Source organism: Salmo trutta, chromosome 4 (genome assembly GCF_901001165.1).
Source record: "Salmo trutta chromosome 4, fSalTru1.1, whole genome shotgun sequence".
Taxonomy (NCBI): domain Eukaryota; kingdom Metazoa; phylum Chordata; class Actinopteri; order Salmoniformes; family Salmonidae; genus Salmo; species Salmo trutta.
This window is the reverse complement of record NC_042960.1, coordinates 29,834,797-29,858,869: the sequence shown is the minus strand read 5'-3', so window position 1 is coordinate 29,858,869 and position 24,073 is coordinate 29,834,797. Positions and strand designations below refer to the sequence as shown.

General features: G+C 42.9%; 1 protein-coding gene across 1 annotated transcript in view; it reads left to right on the top strand.

Moving 5' to 3' along the window:
* The window catches only part of LOC115192204 (phosphatidylinositol 3-kinase regulatory subunit gamma), a 326,582-nt gene that overhangs the window by 149,767 nt on the left and 152,742 nt on the right, over positions 1-24,073 (top strand). Inside the window, exon 7 of the mRNA XM_029750441.1 lies at positions 1,814-1,899. Within this exon, the coding sequence (XP_029606301.1) occupies positions 1,814-1,899 (86 nt within the window). The remainder of the gene's footprint in view (positions 1-1,813; positions 1,900-24,073) is intronic.

Here is a 24,073-nt window from a genome sequence, read left to right as displayed (position 1 = left end):
CCATAGAAGAAGCCTTTAAAGAACCCTTTTGGGTTCCAGGTAGAACCATTTTCATGTAGATCAATTTCCACAAAGGTTTCTACATGGAACCCAAAAGGGTTCTACCTGGAACCAAAAGGGTTATTCAAAGGGTTATCCTAAGGGGACAGGCGAAGAACTCTTTTGGAACCCTTTTTTCTAAGAGTGTACTGTCGAACATGTATAGGAAACATATTAAAAATGGGTCTTATGCATGTTATATTCTCAGGTATACTGTATACTGACACTTGGCTTGCAGCTACAGTCAACTAATGAAAATGTAAACAAAGCATGTTACCCTGGAGATTTAAGATAAAAACCTGCTAGCCAGCAGCTTCAATTATGTTTTTATGTTGCTGTTGTTGTTGATAGTGATAGTGACCATTTGATAGTGATGCTGTTCCTATCCTCTTCATGTACACTCTCAAGTCTATTTTAGAAGAGGAAGATTAAAATTCCCTGTGCACTAGTAGGCCTTTGGGCATGAACTGATAGAGCTGCGTTTACTAAAGGGAAAAGTATGCAGTAATATTTGGCTCGGTGGTAATGTTAACATCCTGTCATTGTAAATCGTAAGCTGAAATGGTCAAGCAAAGCATTAACCTGTTGAGCATGCTGTTTATGTTTCACATACACTGCAAAAGCTCACTGGGAGAATTGCTCTGTGAATTGCTCTGAATCAGTGAGGAAAGTCTGTTTCTGGCTTCTATTTACACATAAAACTGGAATAAGAGATCACAGTCAATGAGGCAGAACCTGTGATATTTGTGTAGCCTCTTCCACTCGCTCAGCCGTTCCCCTCTGATATCACCAGGAGGAGTGAGCGTGCTGGATTATCCCAGAATGCATTGCTCTCCCTGGCTCGTCACTCCGTTGTGTTGTTGATATAAACTTGACCCATGGTGTTTCAGCCCTCTGATCATAACCACCAGAGAACCAGATGGAAGCCAACCTGAGTCTATTTGTCTGACCTTTACTGGGGAGTTTAGTATGTCTCAGTCTCTTGTAGTACACTACCTTTTACCATTAGGCAGAGAATTCTGAGAGTGTAAAGTAGTAGTAGGTCATAGAAGTAGTTCAAGATCAATAGTTGTTGAAATCAGATGAATTGTGGAAGGAAGATGACAATGTAATCCAGTCATCTGCAGGGTACTGTAAATAGTGAGTTTAGTGTTGTTTGCGTGCAAATATCACCATGTACTGTACATAGTAACCATAGCGTAAACTTAACATAATGTCTCTCTTCTGCACTTGTATTTCATGTCAGAGTTGTGGCCTGTCAAACTACTGTAGGGAGAGCACCGCACGGCAGGCAAAAATAGAGAGGTCATCAGCTTCCTCAGAGAGAGAGGTCGCATATGTATCCATCACAGGACTTGAATTATAGGAAATAAATAAATAAGTAAATCAACACTTTCTCTGACCCAGTACCAGGCAAAAATCCAATAGAGAGAGAGGGAAGGCAGGAGAAAGGGGAGAACCAGAGGAGTCTGTCTGCCAGAGACATTAGCTTACCATCCCATGGTGTGACCTAGGCCTTTTCCCCTCAAAATTCCCCACCTCCTCCTTCACTCCTGTGACCTGGTTCATTACCAAGATACTCTTTCTAGAAGAAGCCAATTGGTTTCTCTCTCTCTCTCTCTCTCTCTCTCTCTCTCTCTCTCTCTCTCTCTCTCTCTCTCTCTCTCTCTCATATATATATTTACATCCGTGACCCTGTTCTCTTCATGCTTGAACTCTTGACATATCTGTCCCTTCATTTGACCTCAGACCCTGCCTGTCTCTCTCCCTGCAGTGCGGACGTAAACCCAGAGCACCATGTGAAGATCATGGAGGCCCTGATTGCAGCTGGGGGACTGGTGGAAATGCAGGCAGCCCCAGGTAGGGCACTGCCTTTTTGGATCTGAACTATAATCTCTCCGCCCTTCTCTCTTTCCTGATATGGTTGAGTGTCATGGTCAAATGGCACCCTATTTCAGATATAGTGCACTACTTTTGCCCAGAGCCCATAGTAAAGCCTAGGTATTTACTTCAATAGAAAGTACAGAAGTCCTCATTTTAGGCATGGCCCATGGAGAGAAGCACAAGATTGAACTTCACTCAACTTTCTAGAGTATTCCCAGTTAGTTAACACGATCAACGTTTCCCTTTACTGTGGCAATTGTGATCGAATCAACGTAATATTAGCCACTTTCAATGCAACATACTGAAACAAAACAAAATATGCAAGAGATTTTGTTCTGGGCAAAACGCACCAGAGTAGGATTCTATTGTGCATAACTCCTGTACTCTACACAGATCTATATGGATCTGTGCCATTTATTTTGAACTGGACTGTGTTTATGGCTGTGGTCGTGAGTAGATGCGCTTGCTTTAAGATCTGAAAACTTTTGAGAGGGTTTATCTTAATGTTCTCTCGTTAGATTGTAACTCATCTTGCTCTCGCTAGCATTAGTTGTTGATCTTGTTGTTGTGATGTGCATAACTGAGGGACAGAGACTACATGTTCATGGTTGTTTGATCAATAGGACTGTATTGAAAATGTAATGTGCAAATGTTATTTGCCAAAATGTAAGAGGACTCCCGTGGTGTTTACATATTTGCAGAAATCCATTCAGGTGTATTTCTGGGCGTTTGGCAAATAACGTTCTTATATTCTAAAGTTGCGCTGTTGCAATTGCCTGTAAACACACAATCCAGTTCAAAATGAATGATGGCAGGCCCATGTGGCAAATGGCTTGTTTGTATGAAGGTCCACTGTAGCTCTGATTGGCTATAGCACACCGGTCTGTGTAGACTCCGGTCCTGGACAAGACAGATGTTTTTATTCGGTTTTATTTACTGCAGTTTCTATTACATCTCCAAATGCACGGCCAATTTCCCACTCTATATTGCTATAGAATTTTCACAAATACCTTAGTATATGTAATTCCTAAACATTCCAAGAATTTATAAAACGTGAAAATGACCATACAGTGGGAGAAAAAAGTATTTGATCCCCTGCTGATTTTGTACGTTTTCCCACTTACAAAGAAATTATCAGTCTATAATTTTAATAGTAGGTTTATTTGAACAGTGAGAGACAGAATAACAACAAAAAAATCCAGAAAAACGCATTTCAAAAATGTTATAAAATGATTTGCATTATAATGAGGGAAATAAGTATTTGACCCCTCTGCAAAACATGACTTAGTACTTGGTGGCAAAACCCTTGTTGGCAATCACAGAGGTCAGACGTTTCTTGTAGTTGGCCACCAGGTTTGCACACATCTCAGGAGGGATTTTGTCCCACTCCTCTTTGCAGATTTTCTCCAAGTCATTAAGGTTTCAAGGCTGATGTTTGGCAACTTGAACCTTCAGCTCCCTCCACAGATTTTCTATGGGATTAAGGTCTGGAGACTGGCTAGGCCACTCCAGGACCTTAATGTGCTTCTTCTTGAGCCACTCCTTTGTTGCCTTGGCCGTGTGTTTTGGGTCATTGTCATGCTGGAATACCCATCCACGACCCATTTTCAATGCCCTGGCTGAGGGAAGGAGGTTCTCACCCAGGATTTGACGGTACATGGCCCCGTCCATCGTCCCTTTGATGCGGTGAAGTTGTCCTGTCCCCTTAGCAGAAAAACACCCCCAAAGCATAATGTTTCCACCTCCATGTTTGACGGTGGAGATGGTGTTCTTGGGGTCATAGGCAGCATTCCTCCTCCTCCAAACATGGCGAGTTGAGTTGATGTCAAAGAGCTCCATTTTGGTCTCATTTGACCACAACACTTTCACCAGTTGTCCTCTGAATCATTCAGATGTTCATTGGTTAACTTCAGACGGGCATGTATATGTATTCTTGAGCAGGGGGACCTTGCGGGCACTGCAGTATTTCAGTCCTTCACGGCGTAGTGTGTTACCAATTGTTTTCTTGGTGACTATGGTCCCAGCTGCCTTGAGATCATTGACAAGATCCTCCTGTGTAGTTCTGGGCTGATTCCTCACCGTTCTCATGATCATTGCAACTCCACGAGGTGAGATCTTGCATGGAGCCCCAGGCCGAGGGAAAATGACATCCCTGACATCCTTGGAGAGCTCTTTGGTCTTGGCCATGGTGGGGAGTTTGGAATCTGATTGATTGATTGCTTCTGTGGACAGGTGTCTTTTTTACAGTTAACAAGCTGCGGTTAGGAGCACTCCCTTTAAGAGTGTGCTCCTAATCTCAGCTCGTTACCTGTATAAAAGACACCTGGGAGCCAGAAATCTTTCTGATTGAGAGGGGGTCAAATACTTATTTCCCTCATTAAAATGCAAATCAATTTGTAACATTTCTGACATGCGTTTTTCTGGATATTTTTGTTGTTATTCTGTCTTTCACTGTTGAAATAAACCTACCTTTAAAATTATAGACTGATCCTTTCTTTGTCAGTGGGCAAACGTACAAAATCAGCAGGGGATCAAATACTTTTTTCCCCCACTGTATCTAAGTGGTTGCTTGTCAGATTTTTTTTTTTTAAGTATCCTATTCTTCTTGGGGTGTATATGAACAGATTTGAGTAAGATTTCTTGTTGCTAAAATGCTGTCAGTTCCACTTTAAATGTAACAATGTATCACACTCACCAGATGATGATAATTTCAAACTTCACTTCTTGTTGAAAGTTGTTCTTGAAAAGGGAGAAGCTAACAAATTTGCAACAACTTCCTCTTTGATAACACTTGCTGCAGCTGCTGGTAACTAGCGCGACAACAAAAGCTAGTTAGCTAGATCGTGGGAAAACAACTGCTCGCTATTGCGCAGTGATTTATATATATATATTTTTTAATGTAACCTTTATTTAACTATGGAAGTCAGTTAAGAACAAATTCTTATTTACAGTGATGGCCTACTACGGCGACACTGGGCCAATTGTGCACCGCCATATGGGACTCCCAATCATGGCCGGATGTGATACAGCCTGGATTCGAACCAGGGACTGTAGTGACACCTCTTGCATTGAGATGCAGTGCCTTAGACCATTGGCCTTCAAGAAGGCAGAAGTTTCCATACGTTTTTGTAAAAACGGTCCCACTCAATAAGTCAATATGTGATTGGTTGATTCCACTGTCACTCCAAAATGTTGCCCTAATACAGTTGAACGGCAGATACCTTTATCTAGCTTCTGAGGGCTTAGCCAATGGCTGACTTAGCGAGCTAGATTTATCTCCCCAGAGACCAGAAAATAAAAATCCTGATTGGATATTTTTTTTTCTTCAGTGTTAACCCTTTCATGACATTACCCTGAGGAAGGCACAGTGATGCCGAAACGTTGGTAAATACCCATTAAATTGCTGGGAGATTATAAATGGGGTGTGCGACTTTCTTTATTTTGATAGTTTATAGTTTATTCGCCGTTAGTCAGCACCTCCACACAAACTATTATTTTAGGTGTGCGCCAGCTCATGTTTTTTAATCCTTACCTTTCCAACAAAAACTGAAAAAAATCTGAACATTATTGAAATTAATAGTGTAATTATAATTATTATTATAAATCATTATTTTATAAATCCTTAGCCCTTCTCTGATGGCATAGAAGGCCCATTGTTCCCCACTGTGTTTGGGTTAGTAATCATTTTCCCTCAGCATGCATTTTTTCACTATTCTGAATGTCTAAAGAATCCATACATTGTTCTGAAATATGAACACAGAAATACTGGACATTTTGGACTATGGTGGTGATTTGACAAAATTACAATCATGGTCTTGAATTGGACTCGCATTTTGCTGGTCTCGGTCTTGGACCACTTGTCCCCCTCCCGGTCTTGACTTGGTCTCGCCCTCCTCTATTTGGTCTTGAATCGGGTGGTCTCGAACGCAACACTGTTGTAGGCCGGATCTTGATGGGGATTTTTTTATTATGTTACTTAGATTGACGCACTGTTGTGTCAATAGACTCTAGGGGGGGTTTAACTTCAACGAATCACTCATCTGTAATTATGAAGAACTTTGAAAGGCTGGTCATGACACACATCAACACCATCATCCCAGATACCCTGGACCCACTCCAATTTGCATACCTCCCCAACAGATCCACAGGTGACGCAATCTCAATTGCACTTCACACTGCCCTCTCCCACCTGGACAAGAGGGGAAATAACTATGTGAGAATGCTGTACATAGACTACAGCTCAGCATTCAACAACATAGTCCTCTCCAAGCTCATCACCAAGATGGGGACCCTGGGACTGAACAGTTCCCTCTGTAACTGGATCATGGACTTCCTGACGGGAATACCTCATAATGACAAAGTGAAAACATGTTTTTTGACATTTTTGCAAATGTATTGAAAATAAAATACAGAAGTATCTAATTTACATAAATATTCACACCCCTGAGTCGATACTTTGTAGAAGCACCTTTGGCAGTGATTACAGCTTTGAGTCTTTATGGGTAAGTCTCTAAGAGCTTTACACATCTGGATTATGCCACATTTCTCCATTATTCTTTCAAAATTATTCAAGCTCTGTCAAATTGGTTGTTGATAATTGCTATACAACCATTTCCATGTCTTACCATAGATTTTTAAGCAGAATCTGTGTTTGAAATTCACTGCACGGCTGAAGAACCTTACAGAAAATTGTGTGTGGGGTATAGAGATGAGGCAGTCATTCAAAAATCATGTTAAACACTGTTAAAACCTGTTGAGGCCAGGGGGCAGTATTGAGAATTTTGGAAAAAAATATGTGCGCATTTTTAACTGCCTCCTACACCAACTCAGAAGCTAGAATATGCATATTATTGTTCAGGTTTGGATAGAAAACACTCTGAATTTTCTAAAACAGTTTGAATGGTGTCTGTAAGTATAACAAAACTCATATTGCAGGCAAAAACCTGTGAAAAATAGATTTAAAAAAATGAGAATTTTGTGACTATACTATTTAGTGTCATTGTTTTATAGATACCATAGTGAGAAAGGATTCAGTTCGCAACTCCTACTGCTTCCACTAGATGTCAACGATCTTTAGAAAGTTGTTGGAAGCATCTGTCATGAATACAGACCGAATTAGAATGCTTACAAGTTGACACGTCATCACTTCATTTTTTGCGCCTGCGCATAAATCTGAGAAGAGTTTCTTTGTCATAATCGTTTATTCTAGACACTTGATAGGTTGTGTGAAAATATTACTGATGTTTACTGATGTTTCACGTTAAAAATGGACCAAAAGATTAATGCTAAACAACGTTTGACATGTTTGAACAAACATAAATAGATTATTTACTAGGTTTTTTTTAGCTTTTCGGCGTGACTTTATACTGCCCACCTCATTTTGTGGGAGCCTACTGAACGCTAACTATTTGGACATAAATTATGAACTTTGTCAAAAGAAACCACATTTGTTCTGGACCTGGGATCCCTGGCAGCGACTTCTGATGGAGATAATCAAAGGTAAGGGGATATTTAGAATGTTATTATCGATATTAGATGATGCTAATGCTAACGGTATAGCTTAGCTTAGCTTAGCTTAGCTTATAGCTTAGCTTATGTTGTTAGCATAGTACCCAGTTTATAGCAAAATGTGATTTCCCAGTAAAGTTATTTTGAGATCTGGCCATTCGGTAGCAATTACGAGATGATAATATATTATTCTTTGAATGACAATATTATAATTTACCAATGTTTTCGAATAGTAATTCCGTGATTTGTAATGCTGGATTCACTGGGAGCATTCGAGCCGAAAAAAATTCTGAATTTCACCGCGACTGTAAATGCTGTTTTTGGATATAAATATGAACTTGATGGAACTAAAAATGCATGTATTGTCTAACATAATGTCCTATGAGTGTCATCTGATGCAGATTGTCAAAGGTAAGTGCATAATTCTAGCTAGTTTTCTGTCTGTTGATGCCCTTCTTTGAATTGGCTAAACATTACAAGCAGCTATTGTCAATGTACTCTCCTCACATAACCTAACTTTATGCATTCTCCGTAAAGCCTCTGAAAATCGGACAGCGTGGTTAGATTTAGGAGATATATCTTTCAAATGGAGGAAAATAGTTGATTATTTGATTATTTGAAATGATTACTCTTGCAGTTTTGAATTCCCCGCCATGGTCACATGACAATGAATCCCAATACCGGGATAAGATCCTGCCCCCTAGCCTCAACAGGTTTTAACACAGAATGTGTCCATGCAGCTTATTATTTATTTATTTTATTATTATTATGCGACTTGTTAAGCACATTTTTACTCCATAACTTATTTAAGCTTGCCATAACAAAGGGGTTGAATATTGACTGATGACATTTTGGTTTTTCATTTATTTTTATTAATTTGTACAAATTTAAAAAACATCATTCCACTTTGACATTATGGGGTAATGTGTGTAGGCCAGTGACAACAAATCAAAAGTTTATCCATTTTATATTCAGGCTGTAACACAATTAAATGTGGAAAAAGTCAAGGGGTGTGAATACTTTCTGAAAACAGTTTAGCTACATTCTTGTGTATTTTATTCCTCTTGTGTTACTATTTTTCTTTTTATGATTTTTTTTCTCTCTACATCATTGAGCAAGGGCTTACAGTATAAGCAATCATTTCACAGTTAAGTCTACACACATCGCGGTGGCAGTGTGTCTGTAGAATGAAATAGTGGGTATTCTGTCCAAGGACAGGCTGGTTCTATAAGGCTTTGCAGGATTCTGGCAGAGAGCAGACACTCTGTATTATGTCTGTCCTGTAAGAAACAGCCCACTGCCACCATGGTGTTTGTTGGTGGTTTTAATGAAAAGACTTGAGTAGCTTTCCAAAGCTGGACCATGTAGTTTATTTAACTTATGTATTTCTCACAGTGGGAAAACGCACAACCTCCAGTGGAAAAGAGACTTTTGGTTTAAGAAATGTCCTGAGCTACTGTAACAAATTGTGCATAGCATGAGATAATAGCATACTTCTTCCTCCATTTGTTTGCTTTGCCATGAAAGCTGCGATAATGTAACCAGATGTCTGCATTTTTCTGGCTGGTCTGCCAGTATTTATGTCGAAGAAAAATCCCTGGAGAGTCAGCCAACCTCAGTAACACAGTTTCTCTGGACCCCCTGCAAGGTTCTTTTAGTAGGTGTGTAAATCTGGACACCAGGTGTTACTTTACGATGCGTTATAAAGGTTTTGTATAATTTCAGCCAATAGTTTTGAAAGTAGTGCTCACGAGTCAAAACTAGTCCCTGAAAATTGTGCACAATTGTGTACATCTTCCAATTCGTAAAATATTTAACACATTTGTAAGTGCTTAAGATCCTGTTCAATGTCTTAAGTAACTTTAAGATGGCCACCTCTCCTCCCTTCAGTTAGCTGTGATCGGGAATGTTGAGCCCTATATTAACCCTTTGTCTGTGCTTGGCCTGAGCCAGAACAAAGGCACCATAACTCAGAGCCAATCATCACACTCAGCATGCCTGGAACGGAGAGGGGTTTATGGGGTGGCTTTCACCACCTTGAAAGTCAGAGTCATGGGGCTAGATGAGGGTTATGGGGGCAAGACATGGGGTTAGAGGGTTAGTGGGACAGAATTTAGGAGAATAGAAGGGAGGGACGGGAGCAGCAATGAAAATGGAAATCAGTATAGGGTTGTTGATACCCTTTATTTCACTGACTTTGCATTCCAGCAGCTCTTATACTAGGGTCCTTTATGCTTTAATTACTATAAAAACAACATTTCATTTTGGCATAATTACCTAGCAATTACATAGTAATGGAGTTGAAGGTTATGGTTATTGTTACATAAGTAGAGTGTGGAACGGTCCTTAACAGTACATTTTTCCAGTATAAGGTATTCAGCCTCCAGAGTTACATTGTGTGGAATGAATCCCAGTGCCTTTTTTTAAGTGTGTGTGGATGATGTGTGGGTTGGCAGAGTTACATTATACCAACAAAGAGATCACAGGAGTCCTGTCTATTTGTCTCTGATATGCAACATCTTTTATAACCTGTTTTACACAAACCCACTAGACAAGCTCTCTGAGTGGATGGATGGAATCTCTTCAAGATCATCTTGACATTATGCGACTGCTTGAATGACTGTCCAATTAAGCATACAGGATCTCCATACCTCTAGTATCACTAGCTATGATCATCTTTGTCTCTATTCTGTCAACTCAAGATGAATCATTTAAATATTGTATGTTGCAGAAGTAAAGTCCACAGACTTTTTGTTTGTCAGATTGAATCTCAGTAAAAAAAAAAAAGGGCCAGTAGCCACAAAGTGTGGACAGTGTGGACATGCAGGTACACAATTTGTCTAGGTCAGCTATGTGTCTTTGTTTGTGGACAGCACTTCACTGCTGTGGGGAGAAAGAGAGAGGTCAGGTTCACGTGTGAACAATTCTCTTCCCCACTGGATCCGTAACCAGCACCCCTACCACCCCTCACCCCTCCAGCTTCCGAGTCTACATTAGCCCGAGTCAAAGGTCAGACTAGCTCCCCTGGGTGTATCATTAACCCCTGATTAGGCCCAACCAAGCCTACTGCAAATGGAGTCTTAAAATAATGCGACCAGATACGGTCCTAACCTGAGTGTTCAAGTTTGTGTGTGTATGTGTTTGGTGGAGCAGGACTGCTTGAGTTTTACACCTCGGTGGATCCCAGCTCAGCCAGTCAATCTGTCAGCCATTACCATCACGCAATAATAACGTTGCCAACCAAGAAAAAAATTAAATAAAAAAAAAACACGCCATTTCACATTTATGCCTTTTTCTGCTTTTAACTGCTGACGGCACGCAACCCCTTCCCACAGCCTAGCAAATGTAACACACACCCTATACCCCCCCCCCCCCTCCCAGCCCCAGGACATTTATTTGGGCCTTAATGTGTTCCAGGCAGGGAAAGTTTGTTGGTAAAACATTGCGTTTAAAGGCAGATCTTGTGGGCTTGCGTTTGACTTCCATCGTCTCGGATGACTAGCCCTGTCAGATATTGATGGATTCATTGTGGCTGTGAGCATGTTGCTCTGAAAAAAAAGAGGGGAAGAGAGAGAGATACATCTCCTCTCTCTTTGTTTTCATATCCCCCCTTCTCTCTCCCTCTCTTCCACTCTCTCTCCCTCTTTTCTTTTCTCCCTGTGTTTATAGCAGGGTTTACAAACAGTACCCAGTCCAATGTTTATAATGTTCTCTATTATATTGCAATGCATTCCATGTCCCGTAAATAACTAGCTAAAATGCTGGAGCCCATTTGCAATAAAAAATAATGATTTTAAACAAATAAAAACAAAACATCACATAAAAGAATGTGGAATGTGTCTATGTGAGAATGGTGCAAATTTGTAACTTTTGGTGGAGACTATGGAACTCTGGCTGTTTCCTTAAGCAAGTTCATGCTGTATGATCCTTCTCTTTGTATGTATACAGGCCTTTATGCTGAACTTAAGTTCGCCCACTCACCATCCATTCAGAACAGGTCTCTGTCGCTCTGGTGTTCTGTGTTAGAGCATACTGTATAAATAGCATTACAAGTAGCATATCTGGTACACAGAGACTGTCACGAACCCACTCCACCAAGTTATTAGTGAGCATTAGTCATCTGATTGTTTTGTGATTGGAGAGATGTGTCATGATGTAATTCAACAACTGTGTTAGCCTGTGTAAGATAATAATAATAATTTGGTGGCTGTGTATGTTTGTCCTATTTCACACATGTACAGTTGTGTATCAATACGTGTGTGTGTGTGTGTGTGTGTGTGTGTGTGTGTGTGTGTGTGTGTGTGTGTGTGTGTGTGTGTGTGTGTGTGTGTGTGTGTGTGTGAGAGGGAATCATGACTATGTGGATGGATAATACTAAGACAGACAGGATCACATATCATTGACAGGTGTCTCTGTTTGTGGCAGGTTTGCTTTCAGTCTCTACTCTCACTGGTTTCTGTATGTCTCTCTCCCTTCTCCTCCTCTCTCTCTCTTTCTGTCTTGATGGCTGACTCATGGAGTATGGTGGCGGTCAGAGAGAGGCCATGCATGAGAATGGCCGAACAGTTGGCCCGCTGGTTGACCATTTACAGTGCAGTTCACTTAACCACAACCAAGTCACTAGAGTGACTGAGAATGAATGTGGGTGAGAGGGTGAGGGTGTGAGAGTGTGTGTGTTTATGTCCGTATGTGTGTGTGTTTGTGTCCGAGTTTACGGTAGTGTCCTTTAGAGTGTGGAATGGGGCGGAAAGTGGCGACTTATCCTGTAATCCTTCTGTGGGGTCAGCAGCAATGCAGTGCTCTAGTTTGTGGAGCTACTGCAAACCACCCATCAGGAAGAGGTATCTGCGTGTGTGTGTGTAGACATGTTTTAACAATACTTTTGGGGACCACACATAACAATTGGGGACATTATGCAGGTTCCACAAGGAAAAAGGCTCTTTCTAGGGGGTTTCTGGTTAGAGTTAGGGTCAGGGTCAGGGTTAGGTATTAGGGGGTTAAAGGTTTAGAGATAAGTTTAGGGTTGGGGGGGGGGCTAGGTAGATTGGACATGCCCACAAACTAGATTTTTGGTTGTGTTGTTTACTTCAAACGAAGTAAACAACGCTCTACCTTCTGGAGATTTACCCTGATGCTGCCAGTGGCTTGCAACTATCAAGAATGATGCTTACAGGCTGAACTGATGGGTAATGTATTTCGACACCAGCTGAGAAGTAATGCTATACCATTTTTTACTTCACAAAACAGAAGATTCTTGATTAGAGGTAACCTAATGTTAGCTAGCTTACAAGCCTAACTGGACTAAGTTAGCTAGCTAGCTAGCTAAAGTCCTGTATTGAACTCTGAAAGATCGGACATGCCCACAAACTAGATTTTTGGTTGTGTTGTTTACTTCAAACGAAGTAAACAACGCTCTACCTTCTGGAGATTTACCCTGATGCTGCCAGTGGCTTGCAACTATCAAGAATGATGCTTACAGGCTGAACTGATGGGTAATGTATTTCGACGCCAGCTGAGAAGTAATGCTATACCATTTTTTACTTCACAAAACAGAAGATTCTTGATTAGAGGTAACCTAATGTTAGCAAGCTTACTAGCCTAACTGGACTAAGTTAGCTAGCTAGCTAGCTAGCTAAAGTCCTGTATTGAACTCTGAAAGCCATTAGCTAACTCATATAGCTATCTTTTGGATACACACTGCCAATCAATTTAATCTCTGTCATGGTAGTCACTGCTAGACTGGTAGCTAGCTACCTTCAGCTGAGTAAAGATGTTTGTTTGTTCATTTTATCTTTGACTAATGTTAACTAATGTAAGCTAGCTAACTTTAGCAAATAACAGTAGCTCAATCTGTTGGCCATACATTCCACTCTTTCCTGGAAAACATTCCGTTAGTAAAAGTGTAATTGACGATATAGCTTACTCACGCATTGTTTGTATGTTGGTAGCAATGATGAATGTGCATATATCGGCTATGGTTGGTAAGTTGGTTCTCAGCTGGTTAGCAATCTTGCTGCCAATTTAGTGATGCTAGCTAGCTAGCTGATCATCCAACCTCTAGCTCTGCACAAAGTGAAGCTAAGTGTTTGTATGGGTTTGTGTTATGACGTGATTAGAGGTAGCTTGAGGACCACAGAGTACCATCCTGACCATGTAATCAATTTAGTCTACCCTTTTGTCTTTTTAACCTTTCTCACTGTAAAACTCAAGTTAGTGGAGTCTTTCCACAGTGCCCTGCTGAAATATACCCCAAAGCGGCTGCATTTTGAGTACACGAGCATGGGACACACCTTGTAACAAATCAAATCAAACTTTATTTGTCACATGTGCCGAATACAACGTGTAGACCTTACCGTGAAATGCTTACTTACAAACCCTTAACCAACAGCGCAGTTCAAGAAAGAGTTAAGAAAATATTTACCAAATAAACAAAAGTAAAAAATTATTAAAAAGTAACACAATAAATAACAATAACTAGGCTATATACAGGGGGTACCGGGACCAAGTCAATGTGCGGAGGTACAGGTTAGTCAAGGTAATTTGTACATGTAGGAAGGGGTGAAGTGACGATGCATAGATAATAAACAGCCAGTAGCAGCAGTGTAAAAAACAAATGGAGGGGGAGGGGGGTGTCAATGTAAATAATCTGGTTGCCATTTGATGAATTGTTCGGCAGTCTTATGGCTTGGGGGTAGAAGCTGTTAAGGAGCCTTTTGGTCCTAGACTTGGCACTCCGGTACCGTTTGTCGTGCGGTAGCAAAGAAAACAATCTATGACTTGGGAGACTGAGGTCTTTGACAATTTTTTGGGCTTTCCTCTGACACCGCCTAGTATATAGGTCCTGGATGGCAGGATGCTTGGCCCCAGTGGTGTACTGGGCCGTACGCACTGTAGTTCCTTACGGTCTGATGTCGAGCAGTTACCATACCAGGCGGTGATGAAACCGGTCAGGATGCTCTCGATGGTGCAGCTGTAGAACTTTGAGGTTCTGAGGACCCATGCCAAATCGTTTCAGTCTTCTGAGGGGGAAATGGTGTTGTCGTGCCCTCTTCACGACTGTCTTGGTGTGTTTGGACCATGATAGTTCGTTGGTGATGTAGACACAAAGGAACTTGAAACTCTGAACCCGCTACACTACAGCCCCGTCGATGTTAATGGGGGCCTGTTCGGCCCACCTTCTCCTGTAGTCCACAATCAGCTCCTTTGTCTTGCTCACATTGAGACAGAGGTTGTTGTCCTGGCACCACACTGCCAGGTCTCTGACCTCCTCCCTATAGTCTGTCTTATCATTGTTGGTGATCAGGCCTATCACTGTTGTGTTGTCAGCAAACTTAATGATGGTGGTGGAGTCGTGTTTGGCCATGCAGTCGTGGATGAACAGGGAGCACAGGAGGGAACTAAGCACACACCCCTGAGGGGCCCCAGTGTTGAGGATCAGCGTAGCAGACGTGTTGTTGCCTACCCTTACCACCTGGGGGCAGCCCATCAGGAGGTCCAGGATCCAGTTTCAGAGGGAGGTGTTTAGTCCCAGGGTCCTTAGCTTAGTGATGAGCTGGGCACTATGGTGTTGAACGCTGAGCTGTAGTCAATAAAGAGCATTCCCAAATAGGTGTTTCTTTTGTCCAGGTGAGAAAGGGCAGTGTGGAGTGTGTTTGAGATTGCTTCATCTGTGGATCTGTTGGGGCGTTATGCGAATTGGAGTGTGTCTAGTGTATCCGGGAGGATGCTGTTGATGTGAGCCATGACTAGCATTTGAAGTACTTCATGGCTACCGACGTGAGTGCTATGGGGCCGTAATCATTTAGGCAGGTTACCTTCGCTTCCTTGGGCACAGGGACTATGGTGGTCTGCTTGAAACATTTAGCTATTACAGACTCGGTCAAGAAGAGTTTGAAAATGTCAGTGAAGACACTTGCCAGTTGGTCCGCGCATGCTTTGAGTACATGTCCTGGTAAACCATCTGGCACCGTGGCTTTGTGAATGTTGACATCGGCTACTGAGAGCATTATTTTCCAAGATGGCGTAGCAGTCAGACGTCCTTTGTCCTCGTCTTGTCCCGTGTATATATATTTTAGATATTTTTCTTCGTATATCTTTTTAAATATTTTTTCTAAAAACTCAACTTCAAAACACTCTCCTTCAACCCGCCTCACCAAATGTGGTGCGGATCTGTTTTTTTCTCAAAAGTATTATTCACCTCGTATCCAAAATCCACAACAGAAGCTATCGAGAAGTTAGCCAGCTCACTAGCTAACATTAGTATTCAGCTAACCACGGCTAGCGGTCATCAGCTATCCTTTAGCTTGGAACGCTGTCGCCAGTTTTGTACAATGCGACTCAGACCAGAGCATACCTGGACCAATTTTCTCTCCATATCCCCGGATTCCTACCGCAAGCTCTGGACATTTTCACCTGGATCTTGCAGCTAGCTAGCTGCTATCCGAGTGACTATTGGCTAACGTCGGTCCCGGAGCAAGTGCCAATTAGCCCGGAGCTAGCCCATGCTAGGCCCATCTTCCGGGCCAGCTGAAGAGTTCCATCAGCCACTCCTGGGCTACAATCACCTATCCGGACCCATTTTACTGCTGATGCGGAGCCCCACCGGGCCTTCACGACTGGACTACCGACGTTATCTGCCCGAGGGAGTTATTCAACTGGCCCCTCCTTTGCGACGTAACCTGAATGCCCATCTGCTAACTGCGGCTCGCTAATCGTTAGCTGTCTTGAGCATATCGGCTGCTAGCTGAATAGGTCCATCGGACAATTTTTTTGGGCCACTATAACTATAACTATTTTGTCAATTGGATTGGTCCCCTCTACCACACGGAACCCCACTAATCTACCGACGGAAATGCACGAGGAGGCCAAAAACAGACCTCCTCCATCTTCTGCTAGCTTGCTACCCGTGGCCCGGCTAGCTGTCTGAATCGCCGTGTCCCCAACCTACCTCAACTACTCACTGGACCCTTATGATCACTCGGCTAAGCATGCCTCTCCTTAATGTCAATATGCCTTGTCCATTGCTGTTCTGGTTAGTGTTTTATTGGCATATTTCACTCTAGCCCTGCTCAATATACCTTATCCAACCCTTCAGTTCCACCACCCACACATGCGATGACATCATCTGATTTCAATGATGTTTCTAGAGACAATATCTCTCTCATCATCACTCAATGCCTAGGTTTACCTCCACTGTATTCACATCCTACCATGCCTTTGTCTGTACATTATGCCTTGAATCTATTTTATCGCCCCCAGAAACCTGCTCTTTTTACTCTCTGTTCCGGACGTCCTAGACGACCAATTCTTATAGCTTTTAGCCGCACCCTTATCCTACTCTGTTCCTCTGGCGATGTAGAGGTTAATCCAGGCCCTGCAGTACCTAGCTCCACTCCTATTCCCCAGGTTCTCTCTTTTGACAACTTCTGTAACCGTAAAAGCCTTGGTTTCATGCATGTTAACATTAGAAGCCTCCTCCCTAACTTTGTTTTATTCACTGCTTTAGCACACTCTGCCAACCCGGATGTCCTAGCGTGTCTGAATCCTGGCTTAGGAAGACCACCAAAAACTCTGAAATCTCCATCCCTAACTACAACATTTTCAGACAAGATAGAACGGCCAAAGGGGGCGGTGTTGCAATCTACTGCAGAGATAGCCTGCAGAGTGCTGTCCTACTATCCAGGTACTACTTTTAAAAATCCACCTCTCTTTAAAAACAAGTCTCTCACCGTTGCCGCTTGCTATAGACCACCCTCTGCCCCTAGCTGTGCTCTGGACACCATATGTGAACTGATTGCCCCCCATCTATCTTCAGAGCTCATGCTGCTAGGTGACCTAAACTGTGACATGCTTAACACCCTGGCCATCCTACAATCTAAGCCTGATGCCTTCAATCTCACACAAATGATCAATGAACCTACCAGGTACAACCCTAAAGCCATAAACACGAGCACCCTCATAGATATCATCCTAACCAACTTGCCCTCTAAATACACCTCTGCTGTTTTCAACCAAGATCTCAGCGATCACTGCCTCATTGCCTGCATCCGTAATGGGTCAGCGGTCAAACGACTTCCACTTATCACTGTCAAACGCTCCCTAAAACACTTCAGCGAGCAGGCCTTTCTAATCGACCTGGCCCGGGTATCCTGGAAGGATATTGACCTCATCCCGTCAGTAGAGGATGTCTGGTTATTCTTTAAAAATGCCTTCCTCACCATCTTAAATAAGCATGCCCCATTCAAGAAATGTAGAGCCAGGAACAGCTATAGCCCTTGGTTCTCTCCAGACCTGACTGCCCTTGACCAGCACAAAAACATCCTGTGGCGTTCTGCATTAGCATCGAACAGCCCCCGTGATATGAAACGTTTCAGGGAAGTTAGGAACCAATATACACAGGCAGTTAGAAAAGCCAAGGCTAGCTTTTTCAAGCAGAAATTTGCTTCCTGCAACACAAACTCTAAAAAGTTCTGGGACACTGTAAAGTCCATGGAGAATAAGAGCACCTCCTCCCAGCTGCCCACTGCACTGAGGATAGGAAACTCAGTTACCACCAATAAATCCACTATAATTGAGAACTTCAATAAGCATTTTTTCTACGGCTGGCCATGCTTTCCACCTGGCTACCCCTACCCCGGTCAACAGCACTGCACCCCCCACAGCAACTCGCCCAAGCCTTCCCCATTTCTCCTTCTCCCAAATCCAGTCAGCTGATGTTCTAAATGAGCTGCAAAATCTGGACCCCTACAAATCAGCCGGGCTAGACAATCTGGACACTTTCTTTCTAAAATTATCTGCCGAAATTATTGTAACCCCTATTACTAGCCTGATCAACCTCTTTCTTGTCATCTGAGATTCCCAAAGATTGGAAAGCAGCCGCGGTCATCCCCCTCTTGAAAGGGGGGGACACTCTTGACCCAAACTGCTACAGACCTATATCTATCCTACCCTGCCGTTCTAAGGTCTTCGAAAGCCAAGTTAACAAACAGATTACCGACCATCTCGAATCCCACCGTACCTTCTCCACTATGCAATCTGGTTTCAGAACTAGTCATGAGTGCACCTCAGCCACGCTCAAGGTCCTAAACAATATCTTAACCGCCATCGATAAGAAACAATACTGTGCAGCCGTATTCATTGACCTGGCCAAGGCTTGCACCTCTGTCAATCCCCACATCCTTATCGGCAGACTCAACAGCCTTGCTTTCACAAATGATTGCCTCGCCTGGCTCACCAACTACTTCTCTGATAGAGTTCAGTGTGTCAAATCGGAGGGCCTGTTGTCCAGGCCTCTGGTAGTCTCTATGGGGGTGCCACAGGGTTCAATTCTTGGGCTGACTCTCTTCTCTGTATACATCAATGATGTCGCTCTTGCTGTTGGTGAGTCTCTGATCCACCTCTACGCAGATGACACCATTCTGTATACTTCTGGCCCTTCTTTGGACACTGTGTTAACTACCCTCCAGACGAGCTTCAATGCCATACAACTTTCCTTCCGTGGCCTCCAACTGCTCTTAAATACAAGTAAAACTAAATGCATGCTCTTCAACCGATCCCTGCCTTCACCTGCCCGCCCGTCCAGCATCACTACTCTGGACAGTTCTGACTTATAATATTCGGACAACTACAAATACCTAGGTGTCTGGTTAGACTGTAAACTCTCTTTCCAGACTCACATCAAACATCTCCAATCCAAAGTTAAATCTAGAATTGGCTTCCTATTTCGCAACAAAGCATCTTTCACTCATGCTGCCAAACATACCCTCGTAAAACTGACCATCCTACCGATCCTCGACTTTGGCGATGTCATTTACAAAATAGCCTCCAACACCCTACTCAACAAATTGGATGCAGTCTATCACAGTGCCATCCATTTTGTCACCAAAGCCCCATATACTACCCACCACTGCAACCTGTACGCTCTTGTTGGCTGGCCCTCGCTTCATACTCGTCAACAAACCCACAGGCTCCAGGTCATCTACAAGACCCTGCTATGTAAAGTCCCGCCTTATCTCAGCTCGCTGGTCACCATAGCAGCACCCACCCGTAGCACGTGCTCCAGCAGGTATATCTCACTGGTCACCCCCAAAGCCAATTCCTCCTTTGGCCGCCTCTCCTTCCAGTTCTCTGCTGCCAACGACTGGAATGAACTACAAAAATCTCTGGAACTGGAGACACTTATCTCCCTCACTAGCTTTAAGCACCAGCTGTCAGAGCAGCTCACAGATCACTGCACCTGTACATAGCCCATCTATAAATAGGCCAAACAACTACCTCATCCCCTACTGTATTTATTTAATTTATTTATTTATCTTGCTCCTTTGCACCCCAGTATTTCTACTTTGCACATTCATCTACTGCACATTCATCTACTGCAAATCTACCATTCCAGTGTTTTAATTGCTATATTGTATTTACTTCGCCACCATGGCCTATTTATTGCCCTACCTCCCTTATCTCACCTCATTTGCTCACATTGTATATATACTTGTTTTTCTACTGTATTATTGACTGTATGTTTGTTTACTCATTGTGTAACTCTGTGTTGTTGTATGTGTCAAACTGCTTTGCTTTATCTTGGCCAGGTCGCAGTTGTAAATGATAATGTGTTCTCAACTTGTCTACCTGTTTAAATAAAGGTGAATTTAAAAATGTAAAAAAATCACAGTCATTCAGAACAGCAGGTGCTCTCATACATGCTTCAGAGTTGCTTGCCTCGAAGCGAGCATAAAAGGCATTAAGCTCATCTGGTAGGCTCGCGTCACTGGGCAGCTCGTGTCTGGGCTTCCCTTGGTATTCCATAATAGTTTTCAAGCCCTGCCACATTCCTGCTTTAGTTTTTGCTTGTAAGCAGGAATGAGGAGGATAGAATTATGGTCAGATTTGCCAAATGGAGGGCGGGGGAGAGCTTTGTGTGCATCTCTGTGTGTGGATTAAAGGTGGTCTAGAGTTTTCCTGCATGAAAGTCCTCGGCCACTAGGAGTGCCCCTTCTGGATGAGCATTTTCTTGTTTGCTTATGGCCTTATACAGCTGGTTGAGTGCAGTCTTCGTCCCAGCATCGGTTTGTGGTGGTAAATAGACTGCTAAGAATAATATAGATGAGAACTCTCTTGGTAGATAGTGTGGTCCACAGCTTATCATAAGGTACTCAGGCGAGCAATAACTCAAGACTTCTTAATCGTGCACCAGCTGTTATTGACAAACAGACCCCTCGTCTTACCAGACGTAGCTTCTCTGTCCTGCCGGTGCATGGAAAATCCCGCCAGCTCTATATTATCCGTGTCGTTGTTCAGCCACGACTTAGTGAAACATAAGATATTACAGTTTTTAATGTTCCGTAGGTAGTATAATATTGATCGTAGGTCATCCATTTTATTTTTCAATGATAGCTCATTGGCCAATAGAACAGATGACAGTGGGAGTTTATTCAGCCTACGAATTCTCGGAAGGCAGTTCGATCTCCTCCCCCTTTTTCTCCATCTTTTCTTCACGCAAATTATGGGGATTTGGACCCGTTCCTGAGAAAGCAGTTTATCCTTCCCGTCGGACTCGTTAAAGAAATATTATTCTTCCAGTTCGGGGTGAGTAATCTCTGTTCTTATGTCCTGAAGTTATTGTCTGTCATAAGAGACGGTAGCAGCAAAATTATGTACAAAAAAAGTACAAAAATAAGTTACAAACAACGTGAAAAAACGAACAAAATAGCACAGTTGGTTAGGAGCACGTAAAACGTCAGCCATCCCCTCCGGCGTCCCACAAAAAGATTGTGGGACAGAAACCAGCAAGGGACACTGCAAGGGACACTGAAACGTATAAAATCAACAACAGTAATGACACAACCACCTTATTCTTCCCTCTGCATATTCTCAAAACACAATACAAAGACATGTCAACAAACATACCCCTGCCAAGGGCTACTATTGACAAGAATGAGCTGTAAAAGTTAATGGGAGGTTTACAGACAGGTCTTCGAGATGAGGAAGCGGGTTTTGGTTGTGCTTAGAGATAGTACATGTGTTGTTGTGTATGAGAGCCATTGAGAAGTGCCATTTCTCCTCAATTTTCCATACACAACAATGCATACTGTGTAATACTTTTCACACCTTCTGCAGCCCCCCAGCCCATTCACATTTTTATTTCAATTTCATATAATGGACATACACAAAATAGTCAAAATTGGTGAAGTGGAATGAAAAAAATAACTTGTTTTCAAAAAATGCCAAAAAATTTAAAACAGAAAAGTGGTCTGTGCATATGTATTCACCCCCTTTGCTATGAAGCCCATAAATAAGATCTGGTGCAACCAATTACCTTTAGAAGTCAAATAATTAGTTAAATAAAGTCCACCTGTGTGCAATCTAAGTGTCACATGATCTCAGTATATATACACCTGTTCTGAAAGGCCCCAGAGTCTGCAACACCACTAAGCAATGGGATCCATGAAGATCAAGGAGCTCTCCAAACAGGTCAGGGACAAAGTTGTGGATAAGCACATTTACATTTACGTCATTTAGCAGACGCTCTTATCCAGAGCGACTTACAGTAGTAGATGCATACATTTCATTTCATGCATTTCTTTTTTTTTTTGTACTGGCCCCCCGTGGGAATCGAATGCACAACCCTGGCGTTGCACACACCATGCTGGCGTTGCAAACACCATGCTCTACCAACTGAGCCACAGGGAAGACGTACAGATCAGGGTTGGGTTATAAAAAATATCCGAAAGTTTGAACATCCCACAGACCACTATGAAATTCATTGTTAAAAAATGTAAAAAATATGGCACCACAACAAACCTGCCAAGAGGGCCTCCCACCAAAACTCACAGACCAGGCACGGAGACCATTAATCAAAGAGGCAACAAAGAGACCAAAGATAACCCTGAAGGAGCTGCAAAGCTCCACAGCGGAGATTAGAGTATCTGTCCATAGGACAACTTTAAGCCGTACACTCCACAGAGCTGGGCTTTATGGAAGAGTGGCCAGAAAAAAAGTCATTGCTTAAAGACAAAAGTAAGCAAACACGTTTGGTGTTCGCCAAAAGGCAAGTGGGAGACTCCCCAAACATATGGAAGAAGGTACTCTGGTCAGATGAGACTAAAATGTAGCTTTTTGGCCATCAAGGAAAAAGCTGATGTTGTCTGGCGCAAACCCAACACCTCTCATCACCCCGACAACACCATCCCATGTTTTTCATCGGCAGGGACTGGGAAACTGGTCAGAATTGAAGGAATGATGGATGGCGCTAAATACAGGGAAATTCTTGAGGGAAACCTGTTTATCTTACAGAGATTTGAGATTGGGATGGAGGTTCACCTTCCAGCAGGACAATGACCAAAAGCATACTGCTAAAACAACTCTCGAGTGGTTTAAGGGGAAACATTTAAATGTCTTGGAATGGCCTAGTCAAAGCCCAGACCTCAATCCGATTGAGAATCTGTAGTATGACTTAAAGATTGCTGTACACCAGCAGAACCCATCCAACTTGAAGAAGCTAGAGCAGTTTTGCCTTGAAGAATGGGCAACTATCCCAGTGGCTAGATGTGCCAAGCTTAGAGACATACCCCAAGAGACTTGCAGCTGTAATTTCTGCATAAGTTGGCTCTACAAAGTATTGACTTTTGGGGGGGGGGGGGGGGGTGAATAGTTATCCACGCTCAACTTTACTGTTTTTTTGTCTTATTTCTTGTTTGTTTCACAATAAAAAAAAAAAATTGCATCTTCAAAGTGGTAGTGTAAATCAAATGATACAAACCCCCCAAAAATCAATTTTAATTCCGAGTTATAAGGCAACAAAATAGGAAAAATGCCAAGTGGGTGAGTACTTTTGCAAGCCACTATAGGTCCCATTCGCTTTACACCTTTACCAACACAGGCGTGTTGCCCTACATCCCTTCCCCAACTGAGTGTAAGATGCTAACACCACAACCCTGTCTTTCCAGGAGACATGCAGTACCAGCAAATCTTCTGCTAGAAATCCAAACAGTGGGTGGTTAAGAAGGTCTACGAGCCCTGCACTCACCATTTCTGGTTTTATTTTTTTTAACCACTTTTTTCCCCCAATTGGTAGTTACAGTCTTGTCCCATCGCTGCAACTCCCGTAAGGTCTCAGGAGAGGCGAAGGTTGAGAGCCATGTGTCCTCCAAAACACAACCCTGCCAAGCTGCACTGCTTCATGACACACTGCTCACTTCACCCGGAAGCCAACCGCACCAATCTGTCGGAAGAAACACCGTACTGGCACCTGATGTCAGCGCGCATGCTCCCGGCCCGCCACAAGGAGTCTCTAGAGCGCGATGGGACATCCCGCCTGGACAAAACCCTACCCTAACCCAGACGATGCTGGGCCAATTGTGTGCCGCCTCATGGGTCTCCCGGTCGTGGACGGCTGCGACACAGCCTGGGATCGAACCCGGGTGTGTAGTGATGCATTGGCTTAGGCCGCTGCGCCACCCGGGAGGCCCACTTCCGGCAGAGTCTTATCCAGCTGGCCGTACACCACAGACAGGACAAGACCATTCGACAGAAGTACAAAGAATCTCAGCTTCCCCAGCCCACCATCCCAAACACCATTGCCTGTATACCGAAGCCAGATAAAGGAAAGTGTGGCTCAACAAGACCATGTAGAACCACCATAAAATAA